The sequence below is a fragment of the Falco naumanni genome, chromosome 2 (genome assembly GCF_017639655.2).
Source record: "Falco naumanni isolate bFalNau1 chromosome 2, bFalNau1.pat, whole genome shotgun sequence".
Taxonomy (NCBI): domain Eukaryota; kingdom Metazoa; phylum Chordata; class Aves; order Falconiformes; family Falconidae; genus Falco; species Falco naumanni.
In genome coordinates this window covers 73,374,452-73,388,414 of record NC_054055.1, presented here as the reverse complement: position 1 = coordinate 73,388,414, position 13,963 = coordinate 73,374,452, and the positions used below count along the sequence as shown (strand labels likewise).

The window sequence follows — 13,963 nt, the reverse complement described above, 5'->3', positions numbered from 1 at the left end:
GAGCGCCATGTTCTAAGGTATGGGAATATCCCCTTGGCTTGCAGCTTGGCTGTCTGGGCTCTGTTCCCTCCCAGCCTTTTGTGTACCTGCTCGCTCTCAGAGCATGTGAAACTGAAAAGTCCTTGATTTAGAGTAAGCGCTAATTAACACACTGATGTTTTAGTTGTTGCTATCAACATTATTTTCATACTAAATCCAAAACACAGCGCTGTACCAGCTACTAAGAAGGAAATAACTCTGTTCCAGCTGAAACCAGGACATTAGTCAAAAGCAATAAGATGAATGATTCTTTTTCTCTTCTTCAGTTAATAACCATTGAAACTTCTGAATGATTTTGGAAAATGCTTATCTGTTGGGTTTTTTTTTTCTTTTGTCTGGTTCTTCCACTGTCTAGCTTCCAGTTGTGGCTTTCAATGTGAACAACTTGCCTTTCACTGAACCGATGCTATCCATTTGGGCTCAACTAGTAAATCTGGCTGGAAGTAAAATAGAAAAACAAAGGATGAAGTCTCCCAACCAGGGTCTTTCAGGTACAGCTGGAGTTCTTTTGTTGTTTTTGTTGGTTTTTTTGGGTTTTTTTGTTGTTTAATAGATGGATATACTGTGGGAAAAATACTAGTAACAGCAAATGTACGTAAGAAAAAGGTTTTCTGGAACCTTACTTTTTTCAGTCGACGTTGAATAATATGAACTTACGAGACAAGTTTAGCTAGGAGATTAATTGCTCTGCGCTGTAAGTGGAATATTGTTTTTACTTAGAGAAAATGTAAATAAGGTTTGGGGCTGGACTTGTTATATGGATCCAATATTTTAAACAATTCAATACATCTTAACTGCACTTATTGTGCTGTTAGCTGTATGATTGTGCAGGGCACGAAAGTAGGAAAGCAGTGTTTTTAATATCATGAGTCATAGAATACTTTTTATCCAGATGCTGTTCAGACTACCTCATATCGTCAGTATTTCACAAGCTTTCACACAGTGAGTTAAGATGCAAACTGATTTTTGAACTGAGGCTGTATGAATGGTACTTTCTTCTCTAACACAAGAGATTCCTGTGTATTAGTGCTAATAGCTGCTTAATATATCTGACAGGTCAAGTGGATTTGGATCTACTGCGATGCCAGCAATTAAAGCTGTACATACTGAAAGCAGGCCGGGCTCTGCTTTCTCACCAGGATACACTAAGACAGATCTTGTCTCAGCCAGCTGTTCAGGACTGTGCATTAAATCCTGCAGGTATTCTGAAACACAGCCTGAGTGTGCTGCTGTTTGTTTAGATGGTGGATAAAGTAGGTGACTATAATCCTTGCTAATGGCAATTGGAGGGTAGAAGCTAGGTTTGCCCTCTAAAGACTAAAAATTAAAATTCAGGAATGCTTTAATCTTACATATTAAAACTGAAAGAGGGTAGATTTACGTTAGATATTAGGAAGAAATTCTTTAGTGTGGGTTGTGAGACACTGAAACAGGTTGCCCAGAGAAGCTGTGGATGCCCCATTCCTGCCAGTGTTCAAGGCCAGGCTGGATGGGGCTCTGAGCAACCTGGTCAGGTGGCAGGTATCTCTGCCCATGGCAGGGGGGTTGGAACTGGATGATTGTCAAGGTCTCTTCCAGCCCAAAACATTCTATGAAGAGCATTTTGACTTTTAACTTAGGTTTTGAAGACTTAAGTGGATCCAAGTGTTTGAGGCTTGAAATATATTTATTTTATTTGTATATTTCTGGGGTGGTTTGTCAGTTACCAAATTTTAAGTCAATGAATCCTTAATATTTTCCTGGGAGTGGAATGTGGCTTGACTTCTACCATGAGGTTTTTGTTTGGTGTTTTTTTTTTTGGGGGGTGGTGGTCCAGAACAGCATAAGTTACACGAGGACTACTGCTTGTTTTGTTACTGTTTCAAATATGAGAACTTCCTTTTGTTGGAGTTAAATGAAGAGTCAGAACACTTCCCTGTGATAGCCACAATAAAGATGTAGGAAACATGAATGTTTATGCCAACAAGAATACAAAATCAACAATAAAAGTTGCAGAGTGTGAGCCAGTTGACTCAAAAAAGGTGTACCCTTTTAAAGGGGCAATAAACAACTATGGGGAGCTTTTCTCAAGAGCTGTATTAAAGGAGGGAAGTGACTTAATCCAGGAAGTATGTGCCATGGGTTTAGGGATCAATGAGATTGTTGGTTTTCTATATGAAGTGTTCTGTCCTGGAAAGACCTTTCTATAATAATATTACTGTAAAAACTCAGAAGATACTTGTGCAAGTTCACTGTCCACTGAGCAGTTTCTGCTAGACATGTCTTAGGTGTGTTTTAGTAAAAATAGTGTTTATCTACAAGTTTCTCATTTGCTTTTTTTGTATGGAGATTGTGGCACACATGATTTAATCTTAAGCATGTGATTCCTGTGGAGACAAAATATGGAAGAAATAATATGTTTGATCAACCAATATGCCCCAGAATAAGTCTCCTTACTGACTTCTATTACATGGTTTTGGTTAAAATAATGTTTTTGTTTCAAGAGGATGGAGCAGTTGCCTCTCCCGACATAGGAGATATGTCTCCTGAAGGACCTCAGCCTCCCATGATTCTTTTACAGCAACTTTTGACAGCTGCTACGCAACCATCACCTGTGAAAGCAATATTTGACAAACAAGAGCTTGAGGTAGAGTCTGTGTTTTCTGCTAAGTAACCAAATAAATAAGTCTTTCTAATTCACAGTCAAACTGAAACTTGTTAAGCTATAGGCTTTAAAAAAAAAAAGCGATACTGAACCCTTTTTGGCAAATAACCTTTAATTTCAGGTACACACACATGCAGAAACATACTAAATACACTTGTTTTACTTGGGCTGCTTGCTTTGTTCTCATTTAGGCTGCTGCTTTGGCAGTATGCCAATATCTGGCTGTAGAGTCTACGCATCCTTCAACACCAGTGTTTGAAGACTGCAGCTCTAGTGAAGCTACAACACCCATCACAGTGCAACATATCCGACCTACAAAAGCAAAGAAACGCAAGCAGTCTCCAATTCCACCCCTCCCCATCGTAGTTCAACTTATGGAAATGGGATTTCCTAGGAAAAACATAGAATTTGCCCTAAAATCTCTGTCTGGAACCTCTGGAAGTGCTTCTGGATTACCAGGTATTCCATTTAGTTAAATTAATGATTTTAGAAGTAGAAGGAAAATTGTGAGCAGGTTAAAATGCTACTGGGAGCAATTGTCACTTATCATTTTGGATACTATTTTAAGAATGTCAGAGAATCCCTTAGAGACAGACTTTGTGTTCTATATTAGGAGTAGAAGCCTTGGTTGGCTGGTTGTTGGATCATCCTGATGTTCAAATTACGGATCTCTCTGACGCTGATACTATCTCTGATGAATATTCAGATGAGGAAATAGCAGAGGAGGTGGAAGAAGCTGAAGCTGCTTGCCCTGTGGTAAGTATCAGCTAAGTAAAACCCAAGGCATGCTACCTGGCTGCAAATTTTCTAATTCTTTCCTTTTATGAACTTTGGTTAGAGTACAAGGACATTCTGCTTTCCCAAGCTTTCAAGACTGTAACGAGGACCACATTTGCCATATGTTTCTACCGCATGTCATATAAGAGCTCAAGAATAATCTAGAAGTACTTATGTATGAATAGCACAGGGGAAGAGTGGAATACATGTAGATGTTGAACGAGTGGTGGCTATAAGTATCCCTGATAGTTGGTCTCAGTTTCATCTGAGCAAACACTGTATCGTAATATCTATAAAGGACTCCTTCCATGCTCCCCTCCCCCTCTCCCTTAATTTGGTCTTGAAAAACAAATGTATGTTAGCTACAAGGAATGATGAGGAATTTATGAATAAATGACAAAAAAATGTCAGTGAAATAGCTTTTTCCTTACAAAAGCTATTTTCACTTACGGATGATAAAACGACCTTTACAATGCCTATTGAGTGTGATGGCTTTAATGTGAATTTATTAGTCTTCTGTTGGCTTTCAGGAACTGTTTCAGTAAGGATTTGGCAATAAAGTGAAATGGGTTCTGTATTTTTCTATTTGTTTTTTTATGGAGCTATGTTGAGTTTTCTGGCATGTGGGATTCCTGTAATTGAAAGAAATGTATCATGTTTTAAAGGAAATGGACTTGACATTGAGTTCTGGTACCTTTATCAGTATTTCAGTGAGAAACTGTGCTATGTATTGCCTTGAATGAAAAAAGTTTTAATGCTCAAAACAGAACAAAGTTTCCTGAAAATTCTCATTACAGGTGGAATGCAATAGTTCTCTTAACATTTTTTAAGTTAATCAAATCTCATAAGGAATAAGTTCTGATAGCTACAGTCTCGTCTTATCTTTTTCATCAGCTTATTTTTCTATGGGAATAATGTAAATCCCATTGTACTATATAACAAAAAAAAATTAGTAGTGGATTTATAGAAAGGATTACCGTTCACCATTGTTCTTTTCTTGGGTTCTTTTAATCTCTAAACAAGTAGCCTAAGAAGTGGAATGTGAATGTGTATCTGTGAGGCTAAGTTACTCACAAATCCTTTTTGTCCTAATTTCATTTGGCAAGCAGATTTCATAAAAGCAACTTCCAGCTTGTTTCACACATTTTGAAAATTTGTGGCTATGTTCCTTGGCAAGTCGTTTTGGAAACTAAACTTTAGCTTAAAGTAGATCGTAAATATTAGCACTATAGTTAGTTTAAGGTTTTTCCTATTTTTGGCATGCAACTTGGACATTATATGTGTTTGCTCTTGTTGGGTTATCTTCAGTCTCTGTTAACAATTTCATTTATCTGAATTAAAGACAAATTTTGTGACTGTTACATGTTTATTTTGGATCTTTTTCCAGGCAAGTGGCGCTGTTGTAACAGAGAGCCAGACCTATAAGAAACGAGCTGATTTCTTAAGTAATGATGACTATGCTGTGTATGTGAGGGAGAATATTCAGGTAAAGTATGATGATCAAAAACTGTATTGAAACTACTTTCCTTCTGCTACAAAAGTTCTTGCACAGCTATGGCATTCTGTTGTTTGTTTTCCCCTAGGTGGGGATGATGGTTAGGTGCTGCAGGACCTATGAGGAGGTTTGTGAAGGAGATGTAGGCAAAGTTATTAAATTGGATCGAGATGGATTGCATGACCTGAATGTACAGTGTGACTGGCAACAAAAGGGTGGTACTTACTGGGTCAGATACATCCATGTTGAGCTTTTAGGTAAGTTCACTGCTGACTGCTTTTGAATAAAAAACTGAATGATACATTAAAGGGAGATTTATTTTTGGAGGGGAAAAACTCACTCACCATGCATTTATTCTTGCAACTGCTAGGATTCCCACCGCAGAGTTCAGCCTCTCATATCAAGATAGGTGACAAAGTGCGTGTGAAAAGCTCTGTTACCACACCCAAATACAAATGGGGATCAGTTACTCACCGAAGTGTGGGAGTTGTCAAAGGTAATGTCTATTTCAAAAGGGGCACGGGAAAATAATAAAACTGGAAACAACAGACTTTCTGCAGTGTTTAAGGAGAGAATCTTTTAGACACAAATCACAGTTTTGTGGAATGCTGCCTCATAGGAAGAAAGTACAGAATGCTTTTGATGTGTGTGATTAATTTGTAGACATGTAATCTGTGGCAGCCCATTTTGTTAGTGTGTTCATCTACTTTTTGAGCTGCTCCATTCATATGCAGTAAAGGACTTTCAGAATCTGTGCAGCTTCCTGTTGTAGTTCTCATTTATATTTTGGATGAGCCACAAATGGTTTTCCTTTAAGAAGGAATTCTAACTTGAAGACTTCACATGGAAGTGAGGAGGAAGTGGGGTGCACTAGTATCAAGCTGTAAGGAATGTTGTAGAAGTAATCTGTGGGGCAGATTCTTTGAAGAGGTACAGATCTTGGTCATAGTACATTTGAGCTTAGAAGTACTCCCTCCATTCAATAACTGTTAAATAAAAACAAATAAATCAGAGTCAAGTAATTTAGATAGAATAATATATGTCTTCTAAAAAAAAATCTTTAGACCTGTCTTTCCCTCTGCCCCTTTCCCAGCTATCTGATAAGTTTAATATATAGTTCCATTAATGTGAAAGGTTACTTTTGAAAGTATTTTTTATTACATATTTCTGCTCTGATGTTGCACTGGACACTTTCTGCTTCATTTTTTTAATAGACATTTGCAACACATTGTGTTTTCTCCGTGTTTTTGTCACAGCTTTTAGTGCCAATGGAAAAGATGTCATCGTAGACTTTCCTCAGCAGTCTCATTGGACTGGCTTGTTGTCAGAAATGGAACTGGTTCCCAGCATTCATCCTGGAGTCACGTAAGTGATGATTTACATTTTTCTTAACTTGTAAGAGTTATCCTTTAGCTTTATTATGTTGTTTCCATTATCTTGACTTGTGTTACAAGTAACTTGTACTATGAAAACTACAAGAAATACACTTACTGTTGTTCTTTTGTGAAATCAGGTGTGATGGCTGTCAGATGTTTCCTATCAATGGGCCTAGATTCAAATGCAGAAACTGTGATGACTTTGACTTTTGTGAAACCTGTTTTAAAACTAGGAAGCACAATACCCGACACACTTTTGGCAGAATAAATGAACCGGGTGAGTTTCAGAATCTAAGTTTTCCTTAGATTAATTTAAAATGCATTGAATTAGTTTTTAAACAAACAGTTCTAAAATTTCTGTACCTTAATGTAATTAAATTAGTGTTCAGACTGACTCTCTAGACAACAAAACATTTTTAGCAGATCATAGCACTCTGCAATTGTACATGGCAGACTACACCAGAACATCAACCCTTAAGCTTTCTTTGTAGTGTAAGAAAAGTTTAAAAAATATGCCTACATGGCAGTAACTCGTTATGTCAGAATGGCATTTACAGCTACACCAAGAATAGAACATAGAATTCTGTAATCCTACTGCCTTTTGCAGTCAGCCTAAATGTAGGTAAATGTAGCAGGTGCATCCTGAAATACCAAAGATACTGTCTTACCCCTCACTTGCTCTTCAGCAGTTTTGCCTATCACTGTGTGGTGGCTGTTACCTCTTTTCCTCCATGATGTGGAGACTTCAGAGGGGTGTGGTGGGAAAGGGAAGCCTTTTGAAAGACTTGACATTTTTGGTTTCTAAGTGAGGAACAGGTGCAGCCATTTTCACCCCAAAATTTTTGGGGTTATGCATTATTACGCAAAACTTACCTGACGCTAGCTTTTCTTTCTTTTCTCTCCACCTGTTTAAAAATCAGTCCAATCCCTAGCGTTTGCAAGGTGATGTTGGCTTCTGGACTAAACTCCTTCATATTTACATGTAGCCAGGCTAATTGGTTTGGAAAATGATTAAAACTGATTCCCTACTAGAAAACACGAACATGCATTGCATGTGTATGATGGTTTGTTTAAAGGGCAAGAAAGACTTTCCATTAATAAATCAGTTAATACAGTTTTACAGCTAGTATGGTGTGAATCTGTAATCCTCCGCGTTGCTTGGATAGGGTAACAAGAGTTAGTATTCTTTTAGTCAGGCTTTCTAGAAGCTGCAAAGATCAGTGAAGGAAAGTAGAAGTGGGTTTTTGCAGGGAGGAAATCAACAACTCTCCAAACTGCCTCATCCTTGAACACGTTTCAGAATTTGCAGTGTGGTAACATTAGCTGTGTCTGTTCTCCTGAAAGAGATTTTTATTGCGGGTTGGTTGCATATTTTTCATATGCTGTGGTGGTGTACAAAATTTGTGTGCTGTGGGCCTGTGTTTTGAAGCATTTGTTATTATAAATATTTATTTATATTTCAAAAGGAAGGACCCTTTCAAGTGACTATTTAGTCAAGAATGTTAGTCTTTTAAGGATTCTGTCAGTTTAAAGATGGCGTGCCCCTGTAATGTTTTATCATTCGATTTTAGGAATTACTCTTAGTTCTTACATTCCTGAAGAGAGTAATTATCTTAGTTTTTTTAATGTTTATTGTTTTACTAAATTATGCTTGGTTTCTTGGTACAAATCAATCATAAGTTTAAGAACAGAAAGTGTGATTATTCCAAATGACAGACATGAAAACTTGTCTGGTAAAATGCTTGAAACTAATTTTAAAAAAAATAAATCTTGAGCTATGCCCTTTAAGTGTGAGTAGTATTACTATACCTACGTGATGTGCTTCTGTGTTCTGCCTTCAGACTATGTACCCTAAGTCTTTGATATGTTATATTTCCTTTCACATTGCTTATGGGTTTAATAAAAGCAATTTTTTTTGAGAGGTATGTGCTTAACGTTTCACTTAACCATGCAGGTCAGTCTCCAGTCTTTTGTGGGCGTTCTGGAAAGCAGCTGAAGAGACGGCATAGTAGCCAGCGGGGAATGCTACTGGATGATTGGTCAAGAATAGTTAAAAATTTGAATGTCTCATCCTCTGTGAATCAGGCTTCACGTCTTATTGATGGTAGCGAGCAATGCTGGCAGTCTTCTGGCTCACAAGGAAAGGTAACATTCAGCCATAACTGCTTTGTTCTGGCATACTTTCCTCTTAAGAGGATAAGTACCTTAAGTGAAATGTATTTGTTTGTTACCTTTGTGTAAGATAGAAGAGCACTAAAAACAAACATCGGAAGTACAAAACTGTGTTTCTTCCTAGTAAATGTGCCTATTTTTTTAAAGCTGAGCTTCATCTTTCTAAGTTACAAGGAACTTGTATGTGATTTATTTTTTTTTTTAAATACAGGGTAATTACTATATTCTGTGGTTGGTTATGCAGTTACAGTTGTCTTTTCAGTACAATAACTGATGATGACAATTGTTCTTAACAGTCAACGTACCTACATTTTACTTAAGCAAGTTTGTTGCAGCACAAAAAGCACCTGTGCTCTCACTAGCTAAAACCACCTCCAAGAACTCCCTCACTTGCATAATAGAATATCTTGAGTTGGAAGGGACCCATACGGTTTGCTGACTCAACTCCCTGCTTCTTGCAGAACTACCTGAAGCTAAACCATATGACTAAGAGCATAATCTGGATGCTCCTTGAATTCTGACAAGCTTGGTGCCGTGACCACTTCCCTGGGGTGCCTCTTCCACTGACCAACCACCCTGTCACACCTTTTCGTAATGTCCAGTCTGAACTTCGCCTGACACAGCTTCATTCCATCTCCTCGTGTCCTGTCACTCCTCACCAGAGAGAGGAGCTCAGCACCTCCCCCTCTTGAGGAAGCTGTAGATGGCGATGAGGTCTCCCCTCAGCCTTTTCCAAGCTGAACAAACCAAGTGACCTCATAAGTCTTGCCCTTGAGACCTTTTACCATTTTAGTTGCCCTTCTCCGGATGTACTCTAGTAGTTTGATGTCTCTCTTCTACTGAGGCGCCCAAAACCGCACACAGTACTTGATGGGGTCTCACTAGTGCAGTGCGGAGTGGGACAGTTTCCTCCCTCAGCTGGCTAGCTATGCTGTGCTTGATGCACCCCGGGGCACAGCTGGCCCTTTTGGCTGCCAGGGCACGCTGTTGATTCATATTCAATTTGCCATCAGCCCACGTCCCCAGATCTCTGTACGTGGGCCTGCTCTCCAGCCTCTTGTCCCCCAGTTTATATGTATAAGGAAGATTACCTTGTCCCAGGTGGAGAGTCTGGCACTTGCTCTTGCTAAATTTCATGTGGTGATTGCCCAGCTCTCTAGTCTATCCAGATCTCTCTGTAAGGCCTCTCTACAGGGCGTGCACAGCTGCTCCTAGTTTACTATCACTGGCAACCTTGCTTAATGTACAATAACTCATGTGTCCAGGTCATTTATAAAAAACATTGTTCCTTAGTTTATGGTTTACTGGTTTTATTGGCCCACAGCATTGCTTTGGGACCAGGATTTGCAGCTAGGCTTCTGTCCAGCGTGTTTAGATGCTCTGTTGATGGCTATGCTGAGAATATTCCCAAGTACCTTTTCACCAGTTTGTCTACAGACTGTCACAAAAGTTTTACATTATATCCCATTGCTTGACCTCTGATGGTATTGTGCTTTCTCAGTCTTCTCAGTGGTGTTGCTCTTGGGTGAAATAAATCATTTGCTGCAACTGTTTTTCTTGTATTTGGAGGCTGGACAGGTGAGAAGTTCACAAAGTTGTTTTCTTTTGGCCAGTTCCCATGCATTACAACTATTGAGTACCATTCAGAAATGTTTTCCATGCTCTCTTCAAAAACAGCACACATTTATTCTTGTTAACCATACAGTGATCCTAACAGTATTATCTGAAAATGAAACTGTGTCTTTTCCCTAGCACTGGATTCGCTTGGAGATTTTTCCAGATGTTCTCGTTCACAGACTAAAGATGATAGTGGACCCTGCAGACAGCAGTTACATGCCCTCTTTAGTTGTAGTTTCAGGTATGTGTATGTTCTAATTTTTTATTTTTTATTTTTTTGTACACACCACAGTAGGTATTTGTCTGGTTTCAATTAACGTAGTCATCAATTTTAACATGCATCATGCCTGTTTATGAAACAAATACCATATCTTAAAATGTTTTTCTTTCCATGTTTTGTTTTCTAGGGGGGAATTCCTTAAATAACCTTATAGAGCTAAAGACAATCAATATAAACCCTACAGACACCACAGTGCCTCTTCTCAGTGATTGTACAGAAGTAAGTGAAATCTGTGTGAGAATTACTCTGGTATGCAACAGAAAAATAGTTTTCTGCAAGAGATGAATGAGAAGCATGTTGTGATTATAGCATGGTATTTTACTTTTCCTCTAAATTAGCACTGTTTCTAGCAGTTCAGTAAAGTTGATTATCCTTGTAAGTTTTACCATAATCACAGTGTAACTCTGTAATAGCCTTAGTAGTAAATATACTTTAGGGTTTTTTATGGAAATCAATATACCTATGAACCAAGAAGACATCTCAATAAACTTAAATTTCAGGATAATTTTGGTGGGTGATAAAGCTTATTTTGGATACTTGTTCTGACATTTTTTAGTAACAGCAAGGAGGAATGCATGATGAATTTTTAGAAGATGGTAAGTGAAATCATTCTCAGATTAATGAGGCTATATGTTTTTGAAGTATGAATTATGTAGGGCTGAAAAGCCAAACATTTAAAGTTACGGATTCATTTTGTTAAGGTGACAAAGTCAAGCAAAAGTTCTAGTTTTTTTCCTGTTCTATAAAGTTATATAGGACAGAAAATATGGCGATTTTTTTTTTTGTCTTAGTACCACAGGTATATTGAGATCGCAATCAAGCAGTGCAGGAGCTCTGGAATTGATTGCAAAATACATGGCCTCAGCATACTGGGGCGTATACGTGCGGAGGATGAAGATTTGGCTGCAGTCCCTTTCCTTGCTTCTGATAATGAGGAAGAGGATGATGATAAAGCTAACACTGGGAGGTAGGTCACTGCAGCGGCAAGGGGGAAATGAAGAACCCTGGTGTCTATATATTCCTCTAATTCAGGAGATTGTTGTAAGAATTACTACTTAATTAGGTAGTGAAGAGAAATCGGTATCTTTGTTAGAATTGTAAGTAGGTAATTTGTTAAGTAACTTGTTTAAGATTATCACACTGGTAAGTCAGTAGCGTTTTGTGCAACTCCGGTTTCTGCGGTATACTTGGAGTTGAAAACCTAGCTGAAAACTTGATGTGTTTGTGTGGTACGGGCATGTATATATTTACCATTGCTCAGCAAAACATTCTGGGATTTTTTTTTTCTGGTTTTTAGTTGTTACAGCCACCAGTTAACTGTGGTGGTGTAGTCTGAGTACTGTAGAATCAGTAAATCCAGTAAAAAGGTGTTTGTGCTATGGCATGCAGGTTGCTAAACTGGCCTTGCTTTTTTTCTCTCAATATGTTCAGCCTTGTTAGAAAGAAGGCAGCTGGGCTCGAATCAGCAGCTACAATAAGAACCAAAGTTTTTGTTTGGGGACTGAATGACAAAGACCAGTTGGGAGGGCTTAAAGGTTCCAAGGTATGTTTCTTGCTTTCATACTTCAGTACAAAACAGAAACAGCTAAAAATAAAAACTAGAAATCTCACACAACTCAAAATCAATTCAAATTTAATCTGAATTTTACAGTTTTATTATCAAAAGCTAAGAAGAGTAGGTTTAATGGCTTGTTACTGCTAAGACATGTAGAAGACATCTGCTGGATAGAAAATTGGAGAAAATTTGCATTTTGGTTGTTAGTCTGAAATCCAGTTTAATTTTTAGCAGCCACTTAATTTGTTTTAGATGGTGAACTAATTGTTCTAAAAATATGTAGCACTCTATACATATTCTGTTCCTTTTGAGTTTGTGTGTATGAAATGAAGATACTGGTGAACTTTTTTATGTATTCTATGTTCACGGAGCTGGTGCAGTCATCAGAAAAAAAAAAAGTTGAATTCTGATCTTTTGATTTGTGTATTTGATTACAATTCAGTGTAATTTGAGAGGAATTTCAGCCCTGTATGAAGCCATTTGTACATAATTTTTAATATAATGCAAGATGGGAGATATGTGGTGATTGTTTAATCAATTTAAGTTACCATTAATCTGAAAAGTATGTTAAGAGAGCATTTCTTTAATCTATGTGGTAAATACAATAGTACACATTTTATCAGTAGAGTGCCTTTCAAGAAACAAAAAGTTACTCTTCAGTTTTTTTAAAACCACTTTACTGAAAGGGAAGTCCCTGTTTATATCACATTTCATTTTTTCTTAGATTTTGTATTTATCATGGTTTCAGTATTAAATGCTTTTTCTTAGTTTCTGCCTTTTGTCTGGTGTATATATATAAACTGGTATGTATGAAGTGTCTGAATAATATTGGGAGTTTCATGTATTTAAAAACAAAATTCATGTGGTTTAAAAACAAAAAGAAAAGTACATATTAGAGTAACTGGTTTATCACTTAGGAATAGCTCTTCTTTTTAAAGTATAAAACTTTAAAGCGTGTTGTCATGGTTTTTTTTTCCTGTCTGCTCTAGATAAAAGTCCCTTCCTTTTCTGAAACCCTGTCTGCCTTGAATGTTGTACAAGTAGCTGGAGGATCCAAAAGCCTTTTTGCAGGTAATATAAGTTTAAAATAAATACAGTTATTTAAGAGCAGAAATAGACTTCCAACTGTGAAACATTAATGGCATTTCAAACTTTTTTGTTCCTTCATTTTAGTGACTGTAGAGGGTAAAGTATATGCCTGTGGAGAAGCCACAAATGGAAGGCTGGGTTTAGGGATATCTAGTGGAACTGTGCCTATTCCCCGCCAGATTACAGCTCTCAGTAACTATGTGGTGAAGAAGGTGGCTGTTCACTCAGGTATCGGTTATTGCTGTTCTTTATATATATAAATATAACACATTAAGCCTGAAAATACTTGCTTTGCAATTTTTCTGGATGCTATGACAACTCAGCATATCTGATATTTTAAAAATAAATACAGGTTATTAAATTCTGTCTGTTGGATACAATGTCAGATTAATAGGTCTGTTATTAAAATCTACGAATGTAGACCATACGTGGTTTCTTACTTGCTGGAAGTTAAATTTGCTAGCTTTTGAATAGTTTTTCAGTCTGATCCAAAGTGTTTCCATTATTTAATATTGCGAAATGGTGGCTTTTCTTTTTTTTTTTTTTTGCTTGCAGCACTGAAAACAGCAAATTGCACGTTCATTCTTTTTGTTTTAATGTGCCAGGAAGCCTAGTCTCACAAAAGTTTTGTGGTTTAAGTCAAATCACATAAAAACTCTGAAGAAAATAAGTAATGTATATTGGGTTGAAAGGCTTATAGAGTTACATTGTAGAAGTACAGCAGTGTCAAATATTTCTCTGAGATTTCTGCAAGACCTGCTGCCTGCTTGAAAGCTTGAAAATTTAAACTTCTGTTTACACTTTTAGGTGGCCGGCATGCTATGGCATTAACTGTTGATGGAAAGATATTTTCGTGGGGTGAGGGAGATGATGGAAAACTTGGTCACTTCAGTCGAATGTAAGGATACCAAATGTGTCT

The 13,963-nt window shown here is 37.5% G+C and overlaps 1 protein-coding gene across 4 annotated transcripts in view; it reads left to right on the top strand.

Moving 5' to 3' along the window:
- HERC2 (HECT and RLD domain containing E3 ubiquitin protein ligase 2) overlaps nucleotides 1-13,963 on the top strand; it is a 113,356-nt gene that overhangs the window by 60,126 nt on the left and 39,267 nt on the right. For all 4 annotated transcript variants that reach the window (XM_040584822.1, XM_040584823.1, XM_040584821.1 and 1 more), the window contains 18 exons: nucleotides 395-530; nucleotides 1,096-1,239; nucleotides 2,523-2,665; nucleotides 2,875-3,142; nucleotides 3,297-3,439; nucleotides 4,848-4,946; nucleotides 5,044-5,212; nucleotides 5,326-5,451; nucleotides 6,212-6,320; nucleotides 6,469-6,608; nucleotides 8,286-8,476; nucleotides 10,256-10,361; nucleotides 10,528-10,619; nucleotides 11,192-11,367; nucleotides 11,832-11,943; nucleotides 12,945-13,026; nucleotides 13,129-13,272; nucleotides 13,852-13,942. In XM_040584822.1, coding sequence (XP_040440756.1) covers nucleotides 395-530; nucleotides 1,096-1,239; nucleotides 2,523-2,665; nucleotides 2,875-3,142; nucleotides 3,297-3,439; nucleotides 4,848-4,946; nucleotides 5,044-5,212; nucleotides 5,326-5,451; nucleotides 6,212-6,320; nucleotides 6,469-6,608; nucleotides 8,286-8,476; nucleotides 10,256-10,361; nucleotides 10,528-10,619; nucleotides 11,192-11,367; nucleotides 11,832-11,943; nucleotides 12,945-13,026; nucleotides 13,129-13,272; nucleotides 13,852-13,942 — 2,471 coding nt within the window. The remainder of the gene's footprint in view (nucleotides 1-394; nucleotides 531-1,095; nucleotides 1,240-2,522; nucleotides 2,666-2,874; nucleotides 3,143-3,296; nucleotides 3,440-4,847; nucleotides 4,947-5,043; nucleotides 5,213-5,325; nucleotides 5,452-6,211; nucleotides 6,321-6,468; nucleotides 6,609-8,285; nucleotides 8,477-10,255; nucleotides 10,362-10,527; nucleotides 10,620-11,191; nucleotides 11,368-11,831; nucleotides 11,944-12,944; nucleotides 13,027-13,128; nucleotides 13,273-13,851; nucleotides 13,943-13,963) is intronic.